General features: G+C 41.1%; 3 protein-coding genes across 4 annotated transcripts in view; 2 read left to right on the top strand and 1 right to left on the bottom strand.

Annotated features, from left to right (window-relative positions):
• Positions 1 to 3,367, top strand: part of tcf7l1b (transcription factor 7 like 1b) — a 30,399-nt gene extending 27,032 nt beyond the window's left edge. The window contains exons 8-12 of one of the 2 annotated variants that reach the window (XM_085474990.1): positions 890 to 1,030; positions 1,141 to 1,303; positions 1,400 to 1,507; positions 1,698 to 1,749; positions 2,357 to 3,367. In XM_085474990.1, coding sequence (XP_085331116.1) covers positions 890 to 1,030; positions 1,141 to 1,303; positions 1,400 to 1,507; positions 1,698 to 1,749; positions 2,357 to 2,847 — 955 coding nt within the window. In that variant the 3' untranslated portion in view covers positions 2,848 to 3,367. The remainder of the gene's footprint in view (positions 1 to 889; positions 1,031 to 1,140; positions 1,304 to 1,399; positions 1,508 to 1,697; positions 1,750 to 2,356) is intronic. The other variant, XM_085474991.1, reaches the window with a different exon arrangement.
• A 3,676-nt stretch (positions 3,368 to 7,043) lies between these two features.
• Positions 7,044 to 11,307, top strand: tgoln2 (trans-golgi network protein 2). Its single transcript, XM_085474988.1, has 4 exons — positions 7,044 to 7,269; positions 9,262 to 9,986; positions 10,456 to 10,539; positions 10,625 to 11,307. The coding sequence occupies exons 1-4, from the start codon at positions 7,206 to 7,208 to the stop codon at positions 10,628 to 10,630; spliced, it is 879 nt and encodes a 292-aa protein (XP_085331114.1). The 5' UTR covers positions 7,044 to 7,205; the 3' UTR covers positions 10,631 to 11,307.
• A 314-nt stretch (positions 11,308 to 11,621) lies between these two features.
• LOC146696732 (dual specificity protein phosphatase 18-like) lies at positions 11,622 to 14,546 on the bottom strand. The gene has a single exon (XM_085474989.1). It carries the CDS (start codon positions 14,521 to 14,523, stop codon positions 13,852 to 13,854), a length of 672 nt encoding a protein of 223 aa, XP_085331115.1. The 5' UTR covers positions 14,524 to 14,546; the 3' UTR covers positions 11,622 to 13,851.
• Positions 14,547 to 14,808: the final 262 nt, after the last annotated feature.

Here is a 14,808-nt window from a genome sequence, read left to right as displayed (position 1 = left end):
GCAATATCTTCAAAATACGGAGCTTGACTGCATGCCATCACTCGGAGCAGCTTGAGTTATTCACTGGGGAATAAGTAGGATGTTTACAAGGATAGCTGGTAAAGGTTTATTACCAGGGGAGTCATAAGGGTCCTGTTTGTTTATGCAGTATAAATTATTAAGAATATCAAAGACGAGGGGGAAAAAAAGGAAAATAACACATGAACTGAGAATTAGCTCCTGTTTACTGAGTTGTTTTTAGACTTTTTATAAGACAAGAAGTTTGGTTTGAACACATGTCGCTGAGTGTGACGGTTAGAAATCATCACATATGTAGGTTAATAAGGCACATATATAATACATATGTGTGGTGTCACTAATGACAGCCTGTGTAACATGCTAAAACACTTAAAAGAGGTGAATGTTCCAGTCTTAACATTAACTAGAGTGACTGATCCTGGCCTGTGGAGCTTAATTCCCCCTCTTGTCTGTTACAATGCTCCTTTGTATTAACTACTGGAAATTGAGAGAAACACTTTGTAAAGGTGTTCTGTGTGGACGGCTGTCAGAGCGCTCTCCGCGGTCTGGGACGTGGTAAGGAAAGAGGTTTCAGGTGTCACAGCCCTGCCGTTGCCATGGTAACAACACACTCCACTTTTCTTCAGCCTTTGGTGAATAAAAGGCCTTTTGAAAACGTCTTTATTTGAACAAAAAAGAAAGCATGTTACTCATTGTGTGTATGAATTTAGTCTAGACGGAGGCAGTAGGCACAGTGAATTTCACCCCGAGGGTGAGGCAGGGCGGTTATGTGCCAGGTTAGCTGAACCTTTTTTTTTATGCCATGTCAAGCTGACAGAGGTACGCTGTTACATCCCGCTGTTAAAACGTTGCCCCCTTTTTGCCCTCCCAGCTTGGTGTCCAGCCGTTTCTCCCCTCACATGGTCACCCCACCTCCGCACAGCCTCCACCAGACCGGCATTCCTCATCCGGCCATAGTTTCCCCGGCCATCAAGCAGGAGCCCAGCGGTGACATCAGCCCCTCGATGCACGCGTAAGACGATTCAGCAAAACCTGCCTTCATTGCTGCTCCTCGTTATGCTAAAATCTACTCGTGCTTACTCGGTCATTCACACGGCTACTTTCATTCTTGTTTTGGATTAGCAGAAAGTCCCCCGTTCCTGCCAAGAAAGAAGAGGACAAGAAGCCTCATATCAAGAAGCCTCTGAATGCTTTTATGCTGTATATGAAGGAGATGAGAGCCAAAGTGGTGGCAGAGTGCACTCTGAAAGAGAGCGCGGCCATCAACCAGATCCTTGGAAGACGGGTAAGCAGTGCAGACAAAGGCGTTGGAGTTTACACATACATATATGTGTGTGTGTGTGAGAGTGTTTAAATGTCCTTTGATATACTCTGTCCACAGTGGCATTCCCTGTCAAGAGAGGAGCAAGCCAAATACTATGAGCTGGCCAGGAAAGAGAGGCAACTTCACTCCCAGCTCTATCCGGGATGGTCAGCACGAGATAACTATGTGAGTGGCACATTTCTGTTCTCAGGTTTCATATCGTGACTGGATGATGTTTAAATTCATTTCCCTTTAAAGTTCAGTCCAGCTATGACTATAGAAACTGCCCTTTTAATCTTTGAAGTGAAGTCGGTGAATTTTGTTTGCTTTCACTATGAAAAAAACTGTTTTTAACAGCATTGTTTCATGTGTGCAGGGAAAGCGGAAAAAGAGGAAGAGAGAGAATAAACCAGACTCAAAACCAGAGGGTAAGGGGCCATTTTCTTCCTGACTGGCTTTATTTGGTTTTTTTTCCCCTCTCACATTAGAGAAGAAAGAAAAATTGTAGGAACTAACAGCGAGGGCTTTATTTTTCTTGCAGAGCTCAAGCCCAACCTGACACTGCACATTTCTTCTGTTATTTTCTTTCCCCCTTTTTTTTATTTCTGCGTGAATTTTGTCCTTCGCTGGCTCTAACTAACTCCTTTCCCTGCTTTTATACTTTGACAAGCAGCTTATGAAGTTCATTGCTAATAGTGGTAGGTATGTCTGCTATTGTGCAATCAAGTTACCACGGCAAATTGGCCAAAAAAGGGAGCTTTTCACTCTTTAGTGCACATTTTGTGTACATTTTGTGTTGTTCCTCTTTTGATCCATGCACACATACCATTCGTATTATGCTGTGAACATCCTGTTTCAGTCTTCTTGTTGTCAGTTTAAAAAAAGGTCTTGTTTCTAACTTTAACATCGTGCTTCATTGCTTACATAATCACTCATTCACTTCTGTCGGACGTGGCATAAAGGGACTTGCACCAGATTTGAAGTCAGCGGCGGATCCATAATTCAGTTTGCTCACTTTTCCTCGTTTCCCCGCAGACTTCTCGATAAGAAGCAAGAAGCAGTGCGTGCAGTACCTGACCTCGGAGAAGATGTGCGACAGCCCCGCGTCGTCACACGGAAGCATGCTGGACTCACCGGCCACTCCCTCCGCAGCCTTGGCCTCCCCCGCCGCCCCCGCTGCCACTCACTCTGAACAGGCCCAGCCGCTATCGCTCACCACCAAACCGGAGGGGCGCATGCAACACCACTTCTCGATACCCGGGAAAGCTTCCGGGTCCACATCCTCCTCTTCCTCATCCTCCTCTTCCTCCACCCCTTCCTCTTCCTCCTCCCAACCCACCATGTCCATCCCCGTTGGTACTTCAGGTAGCCAGTCAAACACACCCATCCTCACCCGGCCAATCCCCTTCACCTCTCTGCACCCCTCCATGCTGTCTCCCCCTTCGCCCTTCCACCAGGCCCTTCATTCCCATCATGCCCTGTTCCAGTCGCAGCCCCTCTCCTTGGTTACCAAACCAACTGAATGAATTCACAAAGGCAATTTTTCTTTCCTCCCCATTTATTGTGCTGTATATTGATTGCTTTTCTTTTAAAAAAAAATAGTTATTAGAACAACTTTTTTTTCTAAATAATGAAAAGGATGAAATATTATTGGTCAATATTTGACCGTCTCCTTTTCTACATCTCTCAATGAAAACAAAAATGTATTTTTTGTAAAGTTTACTGCAGAACTGGTTTCTTTTTTTTTGTTTTGGTTTGTTTTGGTTTGTTTTGGTTTTTGATGCATTTATCCAATGAACCTCTTGTATAAATGAACCTATGTACATAGTTTCTTTTATAAAAGCAAAAAAGAAACAAAAAACACACTTTTACTTTAGCCAAAACCTGATTAATGTTAGTATGAAGTTTAAGTCTTAGTACTGGCCAATAATTGCAACCCCCTTCTCCCCCCCAACCCCTCTTTTTTTTTTTTTAATTCACGAGTGTGTGCCCCTTCTCTGACATGTTAAATAAACATTTGAAATTGTTTCTTAAAAGAAATATCTCAAGTCTGTCTTTTCAATGCTGTTTCTGGTCGTTTAACAAGGAGAAATTGCTTTAACGAGGTGATGTGGTTTGGATTAGCGTTCCTATAAAAAGTGACCACAGGGCATGACACTGTAGGTGTAGAAAATCACATTTAAAGACAAGTATGATTTTATCAGGGCTGCATTTAAACTGGAGGGGGCAGCCAAACAAAAAACAAACACAGCTGTCATTTTTTTATGCCTGCATTATCCTTCAGCGCTAACGTGAGAACGTCTTCAGCAAAACCCTCCTGACGGTGGCAAAGACTTTAATGTTTAATAAAGCAGAATTAGGCTAACCACACTGGAAAATGAGTGCCTGAGCCAGGGTAATGGAAATTTCAAGCCCGGTATAGACGCAAATAAAAAAATAATAGCCATCTGCTCATTCTTGGAATGTGGCATCCCTCAACAATGACTAAAAAAAAAAAAAGCAGGTCAACCCTCCATCCCAGTGCACCGTACCCTACTCGGGCTCCCCTTTTTTCCTTTTGCACTTTTGCTGCATCTTTATTCACCGTTTGGCACACTGCTTAGGCTTTAATTAACTCAGAGGTAATGGGATGGAGCCCTTGGGACCTCATTAGGCATTTCAATTAGTGAAAAAATACACAAGGTAGGTTACAGTTTTTGGTGGCTTTGGAGATGAGTAGTAGTGCCAGGGATGGACCAATTATGTGGGAGCAGAGGGGGGGAGGCCGGCCAGGACGAGATAACTTGCAACCCCTCTATCTACCAATTTAACTTAAGCAAGATGTTACCTGCTGCAGGGAGCTGGGAAATGTTACTTTTTCACATGCATTTACATATAAAGAAGACTTAACGATAACACAGAGAACGATCTGTCTGTCTTAGCTGATTTTCTACATTCAGATGAAACATAAATAATCAATGACATTGTCACAGAAGCATCATCCATTTGCCGCCAGCAAAAAAAAAGGTGACCTGTGTCATATATATTTTTAAAATTCACTTTAAACATTGTTGTAAAACTGCAGAGCGGCGGGACTGAGGATGCGTTTCTGTTTGGGGCCTTATATAGTAGAGGCACCAAACTGTCAAGTGTGCCCTGCTGTTTTAAGCAATCATTAGGCACAATAAGCATTTGCTTGTTTGCCATTCTATCTTACATCATTCCAGACACAAACTGCTCGTGCTCTGATGCCACGGCTGCCTGCTCTGAGCCACCTCACCAATCCATCAGTGAAATTACAGGTAATGAGTTGTCAAAACAGTCAGCAAATCTGTCTCCTCGAGGCCATGCATGCAGCCCGGCGTTCAATTCTCCAAAGACAGTACCCCTATTATGAAGCCCAGTCTCTAAGTGAATAAGTTCATATGTGCAGGTAAATACATTTCCATACCCGTGCCTGCTTATTATTGTTATTTTTTAAATGTTAAATTGGTCTTGCTATATTGAAAGAAATATTTTTATTTAATCACACCATCCACTTGAAACCAAACAGAGGCTATCTTGCAGTCAGCATGTAACACACGGCTGTTTATCTCGAGTAACGTGTCTGGATGCTGCTCTGCTCAACATCTGCCATGTAAAGCACGAGGTCAGATTTAATACATGTTAATTTTTGCTCATTAAATTCCTCCAATCTCTTGCCAAGGTTCCTTTTTTGGGCCTTCCTTTGATCTTAAATTTATTCCAGGTTAACCGTTTGATACTTTACTTGCGTAATGCTGCCTCTAGATCTCTTATCTGAGAAGTCACTTAAACTGTGAGCTGCAGCACATTTAAGGCAAGGCCAGTGTTTATGCATGAGCATAATCAGGAAAAAAAAGCTGAACCTATATCTGCCATTGACTCTGTGACCTTATATTCCTACTAATTACAGGATGCTTCACATGCGGTTTCCCAAAGTGATATTAATTGATTGTTTCTGTAGCATTCACTGAGCTGAGCAAGCCTCAGCTGGCTCGTTTGTGAAGACAGGTATGGCTGGCTGTGAGCTTAAGAACCTCCGTAATGTATTATTCATACCCATTTGACCTTAAAGATGGAAATGCAAATGGATGTCAAGAATGAGAGGGATCATCGGACTTTTCAAATGTCAAATAGCCTGCCACAATTAAGACAAATTCATTACAAGAGCCTGAAGGTCTCCTGCACCCAACTGAGATGTAAAACACCTCTAATTAACATTTATATCATTATCTCAGAAACTGCTGAACATGTTCAGCTCCAAGGCCAGCGATATTGGTATTGTCATGGCTTTGTTTTGTGGTGTTTTATTTTGGCCATTGCTTACTAGAAGAAATGCTTTTCAATACCCTTTAAGCAAAGTTAACCTACATAGATAATGGCACAAGTAAAGTGTTTGTTTTTTTAAATTGCACTACATGCCAATACTGCCATCTGCTGAAAAGGTGAAATGACACGCATGAAGGAAAAATATCAACAATGCCTACACTTAACCCGTGTGTGGCAGTATAACACAAACGAGACCCCCATCTCTTCTTCTATGGTGGATAAAAGACATTGAGAATAATAAACACAACTTTTTTTTCATGAGGTCAAATAGGCGTGCCCTAAATTTGTGTAATGTGTGTAATTTTAGTGGTTTCCACATAGCTTTTAAATTAAACCAAGTCGAGTAAAGACAGAGCTGCCTCGAACATCCCTGTCTTTATACATATATGGAATTAAATACAGTAATACCTGCAGGCATATTTGGAGGAAACGGGGGGATTTTCCTTTTCTCTGTTACAACAATGGTGAGACACTATGACTGGGAGCAGGACATGAAAAACTGTCCCTTAACCTATAGTGACACGTCTTTATCATAATTTAAGCACCAAAGATATTATAATTGATTATAAGTAAGCTGGAAAAAAAAGCTATAAGTAAATAAAAATAATAAATATAAAATAACTGTATCTTGTATGGTCACCACTGTTAGCCACAGGTCCTGTGAAGCCTTTCTTTACAGAGTTTGCACGTTATCTACATCCCGGTACTCTGGCTTCCCCTAACAGTCTAAAGACATGCATGTGATTAGGTTAATTGGTCATTTAAAATTGCCCATAGGTGTGAATGTGAATGCTTTTCTGTGCCTGTGTTAGCCATACAAAAGATTGGCCCCGCCCACCCTGCGACCCTGAACTCGATAAGTGGAAGAAAATAGACGGATTGACTTAAAAAAGAGAGAGAAATACAGATTAGTGTTAGTGTCTGTTAATATGGCTTTCCAACAAAAGAAGCAAGGCGAGGTGCACATGTTTGATGACACTGAAAGGTTTTTCTATTGTAACACCTCATTTGAACGTGTCAAATCTCGCCCCACAACTACCCCACCCCCGCAAAAACAAACAAACAAAAAACAAAACAAAAGAAAACCCAACTTAAACAAGCAGATCCACTTTGGTAGTGAGCTGAGACGAAATAAAATCATAATATTGAATCAAAAAATACAAAAGTATAATGATTTCGTGCCGTATACTACCATAGATGGGCTCTAGAGATTCAGCGGTGTCACAGGCTGAGCTGGGCAGCTGAAATGATAAAACTGCACAATAAGAAGGACGTGAAAGTAATGAAACCACAATCGCCACGCTTTCTCCGTCAGCACGTTCTTGTTATAAAAGCATGTAGCCTCTAGGTGGCACTAAACTTCACTCACGTGTTTACAATCGCAGAAGAAGAGAAATGCCAGCTCGTACACGGAAGCAGGCCGGATCTGTCAAACCTCTTGAACCTGTCGGCCTGCGTTTGTCAGCTCGGATTGCGTCGTGAGCTCAAAGAAGACGCAGCTGAAATTAGACGGATTCGGGTCGCGTTTCTTTGGCGTGTGGACACAGCCGACACGATGAGGACGGCTTTGCTGCTGCTCACTATATCTGCAATATTCCTGTGTTTCAGCTCCATCGGAGGTGAGTCGAGTTTTGTTTTTGCGTTTTTATTTGGCTTTAGGCCTGCGTTGGTTGAGCATTTATGGAATTCCCCACAATCCCTGATAAAGATGATAGGCGATATATGTCAAAACAGTCCTTTTTTTTAAATGGAGAAAGGAGAATAGACTGATTTACACCACTGTAGAAATAAATAAATAAAAAGAATAATAAAACAATAAAATGAGTAATAAAAACTCGTATATATTGCCACGTTAATGTGTTGACATTTTTTAAAACTGTAAATTTTAATGTTTTTTATTTTTAATTGCATAATAGGTGCTATTTATTCTGTTTAGTTTTTTATTTGAGCTTTTTCTGTTATTTTAATAATCTTGACTTTTTCCTCATCCTCCTTGAGCAGTCGGTCCGGTTTAACAGGTTGGCTCACAGGTGTTACGTGAATAGGATATCCTTCTGCTTCTTAAGAGCTTGGGAGGGATTGCGCTCATCCAGTCTCCTTTTCCTTCACCGCTTCACTTTTGCGATATAATTAACTTATTGTGATCTCTTGCAGGGGAATGTGTACTTGTGCTGTACTCTACTATACACATCTGTGCATAATATTCCCTGTCTTTACAGTGAATATAGCAAAATATGGATTCACATACAAGGTTTTCACCGTAATCTGGCGTAATTCCTCCCAACTGGAGGCCAACTGACACAGGCGATATATCCATACCAATATTTGGTTATGATTTAAAAACCCCGACAATATTCGGATATATTGGCCAATATATATAGTTTATTTTTCAGACACATGAAACTTAAAGAGATTTCCCTGACATTTGTTATGCACTTATTTGGTATTAGTATTTATTTATTTATTGTCATTGTCAAGAACAATGAAATTGCGTTTGGGGCTTCCATACAACCCAAAAAAAAGAAGAAAATAATAAATACCCCTTTGTTTACTCGCCTAAGCTCTGCCTGACGTTGCTTGTTGATTTTGTGGTACCTGTTGCCAACAGGGAAGTTGTAGACTGCCCTTTAGTTGGCAAACAATGCAACATTAAGACTCCTAACACGATTAAAGGGTGTTTCTACCTTTTTCTTCTTTACTTTCTTTAATCAACCTTTATAACAGGATAGGTGGAGTGCCAGTATCGGCTGATAATATTGACCCACCAATAAATCAGTTGGTCTCTACTACATATATTTCCAAACCTGCTGGATAAAACTGTGGACACTGTTGGATCATTTTGTCCGTAGCATAATGTTAAGAAAATTACTCATGAATTATAACTTATTGTACAGATCTACATTCTTTTAGTAAAAAAAATCTCAGCATTATTTATCTGTTAATCATGGTCTGCACCACTGATCCACACAAGTCATGTGACCAAATACTAATGGCATATAGTGTTCACTCTGCTGATTATTGGCCCAGTTGAAAATCAGGATGATAAAAAATACTGGATTCCTAGTGCGTGTTGCTTATATCTTTGTGTTTTTGTATGATTTTGTAGTCAACCTAACAAATTAATGAGGTCAGCTGACATATTGTAGCCCACTGACCTTTTGCTTTGCATAGTGGGTAATCCAGCCTTGATAACTGGTGTATTAGTCCTATAGTAGTAGGTCTACGCAGTATGTCACATATGTAAGCAAATGTACTCAAAGTGTCAGTGGTCACTGTCACAGTCTAGTATTATCCACGTCTGCTATATTGTCCTTTGATTTCTGGAATGTTTTGCTGCCAATCTTTTTCATGGCAGACATGATTCAATTATGTAATTGAGTAATCCCATTTAATGTAATCACTTGGAGGAAGCTGACAAGAAAAATGTTACGAAGATATCGGGAGAGAAGAGAAAAATAGATTAAATAATATTTCAGAGGTTTGCACTGGAAGAAATAAGTAGTGAGGATAAACAAGCAGATGTGCATGTAATGTAATAAATAGTTAATTCAAAATCCCAGTTAACACATTTAACATTCCATTAATACTGAGGCTCTTGTTTTTGTATTCAGCACAGGGTGAAGTCTCCCCAGATGCAAAAAGCCCACCAGTAAAAGATACAAATGGAACAGATCAATCTCAGTCAAGCGTGTCTGGTAACCACACCGAAAAGGCGGCTAACGTATCAAAACCTGAAGAGTCACTAAGCTCACCTACGAAGGGTGTGAGTACATCAGCTGAACAGCCCAAGGCGGTCGAGAAAAATCCGGAAAGCGCAGGAATTGAAACAGATACACAGAATCAAACTGAAAAACAACAGGAGGATGGAAATGATGAGCACGATGGAAAACAGGATTCTGGTCCGCAAACCCAAGGGAAAAACAAGCTGCCCAATAAGACAGATGGGCAAACCAACCAAGCGGAGCCTGAAACCAAAGACAAAGAAGAAGTAAGTCCACAAGCCCAAGCTCCTACAGAAAACGATTCTAAAAAAAAGCCAATTGAAAGCACATCCACAGAGAAACTTAAAGATGAATTGAGCACCATGGAGGAATTCCAAGGAGGTGATGTAGACGAGGACGATGGGATAGATGACAATGAGGAAACACCAAACCATGCTAATGGCGAAGAGCAAGGAAAGGATGGTGTGGAGCAGACTAAAAGAAAAGAGGTGAAAGTTCCATACGACCCATCCAAAATGATGGAAAACGGGGAAAGCAGCCATTTCTTTGCCTACCTCGTTTCTGCAGCTGTGCTGGTGGCAGTGCTCTACATCACTTACCACAACAAGCGCAAGGTACTTTTGCTGTTAGACCGGCTTGATGTCCCAAGTCTTGTACCCAAATACACACATAGAAAAAGATTTTTTTTTTAAATTTAACTTTAAAGTTTGACTCTGGTGTTTAAACTAACATAAACTGCACCTTGAACCTTGAACTTTGAGCCTAAAATATATTTGGCACCTGTGGTTGCCTTTTGAGGCGCAGGTCATTTCCTGTGTAGAACACACACAACAATTACGTTGAGAGTTGTGTAAATTTCTCCACTGAGCTTAAGGAAAGAAACACATTTCCCAGCTGTTCTGGTTTAATGCTGAAAACCACTTTTACATTAGCTAAAGCTTTTTTTTTTTTAAACTTAGTTGTCCATTAATGTGTAGCACACTCAGTTCTAACATTGGCTAGCTTAACTATCCTTATTTTGAAAATCAGACATCTTACAGCAGTCCAAACCAGACTTGCCTGATCTTTTTTTTTCGCCACCAGATAATCGCCTTTGTTTTGGAAGGAAAGCAATCCAGAGCCGCACGTCGACCTAAGTCCACAGAATACCAAAAATTGCAACAGCAGGTGAGTGACTTTTATAAAGAAATACATTTCTCTGCGGCTCTTTTCAAGAAATGTTGTAACTTTTCGATTCTTTCTTTTCTTTCAGATTTGATCTCAAGCCAGCTGTTGGCTGTTTGAAAGGAAGGAGTGCAGATACCGGTGTTCGATATATTACTGAAGTACTCTGGGTTACACCTCGGGTTAAATGAACATTCTTCTATTTTGGACCTTTTTAGATGTTTATTGCATGACTATGCAGGTGACACGATTTGCCTTATTGAGGGAATGGGGGAAGTGCAATGAAGGTAAAATAGGCATGCCGTTTTTGCACTTGTGTCATTATTTCACTTGTAGTTTGGCCTGACAAAGGTCCTTGCTCAGGATGTTGAAGTAGCAAATTCCAGCCTTACTCCTAAATAAGCCATCTGAATCGTTGTAAAATACTGTAATGTGCTTTTTATTTGCGGTTGTTAAAAATGTCTTTTAGAGTTTAAAAAATACATCAAGATTTCATTAAGATGTAAAAGTGTCATATTGGAGGTCAGACTCTGCAGTGTAGGCCATGTGAATGTTGTAACAACCGTAATCCAGAAGGAGGTAATGGCTTAAATATAACCATGGAAGAAGGAAAAGTCACTGCTCTCATATCTGCATGCTAAATACAGCCACAGCCTGGCACAAATATCGGAAAGCACATCTTTGCTTTTAAGGTGGAATGTAGAATCAATGAGGACTACAAAGTTAGTGTGTGGTGATTGTGTAAACAGTGTTTTATAGCAGTTTCCCAAATATAACTTCATTACCAGACTTGTTATTAGAGGTTGCTCCTTATTAAACTGTTCTACCTACGTTTTTTTTTCGTTTTTGTTTGTAAGACTTTCTAAGCGGGCGTTCGCGTGAACTTTTTTCCATTTGTTCAAGACTACTTAAGTGCACGATTAGCGATGTGCTGCTTAAGGCTGGAATCTATATTTATTAACACTAAGCTGGCTGTAGGTTTGTGTTGGATGCAGAGATGAACGTACTGTCAATGCTGTGATGCAAACTCGTGGCATAAAGGGAGCAACCGTATGATGGCCGACTACTCCTTTTTAAAAATTGAGACTTGTCTTAGGTTTACTGGGTGCGCATGCTAATCTCTTATTTCAGACAGTATGTCGAGACGACCAGTCTTTTTCAAAGTGGTGTTTAAAGATCTGAAATCTATCCATCATGTCTGTGGTTTAGAAGAATATTTTTACGTTGTACCACTACATGTGTGTCTCGGGGATGACCACTTAAATATAAAGATTTCACATTTACTCTGTAACAGATGTGTTTATGTTTAAAAGAAATGACAGACTTGTGCCAAGTTGTGAATGAGTTTTACTGTGATCCGTGGCGTCGCTCAGATATTGTACCCGTTTTCCTCAGTTTCCTCGCTGTTCGTTGCAGGTGGCGGGCACGTAAAGCTAATTGTGTAAGAAATAGAGCTGTTTTCTTTTGACTTAAGGAATCCCATATTATGGTATGAAAATGTATATTTTTATTAAAGAATTAAGTGAAATTATCTTTTTTTGTTTTGTTTAATGAAGCACTGTAATTAGCTAGAAAACATCATGGCCATGTAGACTTTATTTCTCTGTTGTAAGGAGTGACTGTCCATTTAAAAAATAAAAACACAAAGAACAATAAAAAGAAGCTTTCTTGCTCATTAGGGTGAGAGGTGAGCCAGCTCAGTTGTATGCTTATTGGAAAAGAAATGCTTTTTCTACTGTCTTGTCTCAGTTGAGTCGGACTTGTTAACAGCCTTCAGTGTCACAGCTCTTATTTTGACGTTGAGAGTAAAAAGTATCAAAGCATTAATGTTAAATAGTTCAGTTAGCAACGCTGTGAATGCAGGACTTTAACTTTTATCTAAATGTACAATTGATCCACATAAAAAGTATACAAAGAGTTTATTGGAGTTTCTGAACATTTTTAAAAGCAAAGTGAGTGTTGAATCAGAGCTTCCACCTGAGCCCTCAGAGTCAGCTGACTTTGTTTTTCATGCATAAACTTTCTAGATTATTATTATTATTGTTATTATGAACATTCTGAGTTACAGGGTCTCAAAGTACATAATCTGATATCTGACATGAGTCTCCCAGCACTTTTGATCCCTCCCCTTTACATACATGAGATGGCCACATTAAACTTTCAGAGTTGAAAAACGTATTTAAGCTCAGATCCAAGACCACAAACAAACTATTTTCAAATCAGTGATGCAGAATAACAGAAACAAGAACCGATAACCTGGATGTTTTTCTGATGACTCATCTCCCCCCCCCAAAAGTACAATGTGTAAACTTTACATTTTAATAATAATAATAATGCATTTATATAGCGCTTTTCGGGGCCCTCAAAGCGCTTTACAATACCACTATTCATTCACTCACTGGTGGAGGCAAGCTACAGTTGTAGCCACAGCTGCCCTGGGGCAGACTGACAAGCGAGGCTGCCATATCGCGCCATCGGCCCCTCTGGCCAACACCAGTAGGCGGTAGGTGAAGTGTCTTGCCCAAGGACACAACGACCGAGACAGTCTGAGCTGGGACTCGAACCGGCAACCTTCCGGTTACAAGACAAACTGCCGACTCTTTGAGCCACGATTTTGATACTAGGATCATCTTCCAGCAATGATTCCTTATGACTCAAGAGAATTTCATGGCTGCCATTTTTCTTCGATCAGTATCATCTGAACTTAATAGTTCAGATGATACTATTTGCCTTATTGAGGGATTTGGTTAATTTTATGTGGAATAACTCAATGAGAATAGCAATCACTCATTTATTCTGTTGTATTTTATAAGCTTTGAATCCTTTAATATGACATCCTGTAATTTTTCAGATAAATGTTGTGGTAAAACAACATACCACAACATTTATCATTAACAGACAGTGGAGCAGCATTTAGTCACATTGAGTAGAAGCCTACTACAAGCCTATCTTTAGAGCTCCCATTCATGACAAACGTGTTGTGGTAAATCTCACTCTCACTGGATGTTTGAGCATTTTGCAGAATGATGGAGGGTTTATATCTGCAAGCGGTTCCTGAGCTCACCAAAAATCTCACATAATCAAGCAAGAGGTGGCCAAATGCACCATGGGAAAACCATGGCAGGCATAAATTATACAGTAGCTCACTGTTACTCTGCACAACTGCCCATTATTATGAGGGCCTGGAGGGAACGCATTCACTGTTTATGCTTCCTTTCAAGGCTGCACAGGATTTTACAGTTAAGGCCAGCACACTGCAGATCATTGTGAAATTATGTCCCACTTTCCCACCACACACAAAGAAGCGTGCTTCCCTCACAGTGGCATCATATTCCTGGCCTCCTCTTCATAAATGTCAGGTATCTCTCCCATGGATGAGGACACCATGCGGACAGAGTTGCAACCACGAAGCCCGCCCTCATACTGGATGAGCTGTTTCCAGAACCCGTTATTGGGTCTCACGACAGGGCGACAGGTCCTGACCCAGCCGTGGGCCTCTAGGAGGCTCACGCCGCGGTGCTTCATTAGGTAAGCCATGCACAGGGCTGCGGAGCGGCTCACCCCGGCGTTGCAGTGCACCAGCGTACGGCCGCTGCTCTCCGCTGTAACCTGGATTTTATCCGCCACCTCGTCAAAGTGATCGCTGAGTCGAGAGACCGGGGTATCAGAGACCGGGATGTGGAAGTACTCCACCCCTGGAGGGGGCGAGACGCTGCCCTTTTTCTCAGTGACGTTGATGATGCAGGTTATCCCGCAGCCAGTCACCTGGCGGGGATCACCGGCCGCTCGGGCATTACTCAGGTAAAGACAGTCGGTGACTCGGCACAGACCCGAGAGAGCCGACGGAGCTGGCTGATGCATGGATAACGTCACATTCAGCGATGCTTCACAGTTTGTTCCTTTCCATGATACTAATCGCGCCAGCGCGCGCACGGCTGGGGCAGCGAGGTACATGCAGTGGTACGGCGACTCAGGAAGGCCAAACATCTGTGAGCGCGCAAGCTGGCGCCTCCAGCTGGATGGGGGTTTTATCAAGTGGATACCAAGGTCGAATTAATGAAATGTAAATACCCTTTCTTAGTGACGTACTAGGCAGCTTTATACTGACAGCTATGCAGTGGGTTTAAAGTGTGATCACAATTCAAATAACCTACACTGTGAAAACAAACAAACAAACAAACGTTAAACATCCCAGTTTTAATGAATCATCAACGTTATGATTATCATGTAAATGACTTTTTAAAAAAATCAAGATTTGCTGTGTGGCCTCAG

The sequence above is a fragment of the Copadichromis virginalis genome, linkage group LG12 (genome assembly GCF_057382275.1).
Source record: "Copadichromis virginalis isolate Kocher_CV1m ecotype Utaka linkage group LG12, C_Virginalis_male_GT1.1, whole genome shotgun sequence".
NCBI lineage: Eukaryota > Metazoa > Chordata > Actinopteri > Cichliformes > Cichlidae > Copadichromis > Copadichromis virginalis.
Note: the sequence above shows the minus strand (reverse complement) of the source record. Positions and strands in the feature narration are given on the sequence as shown.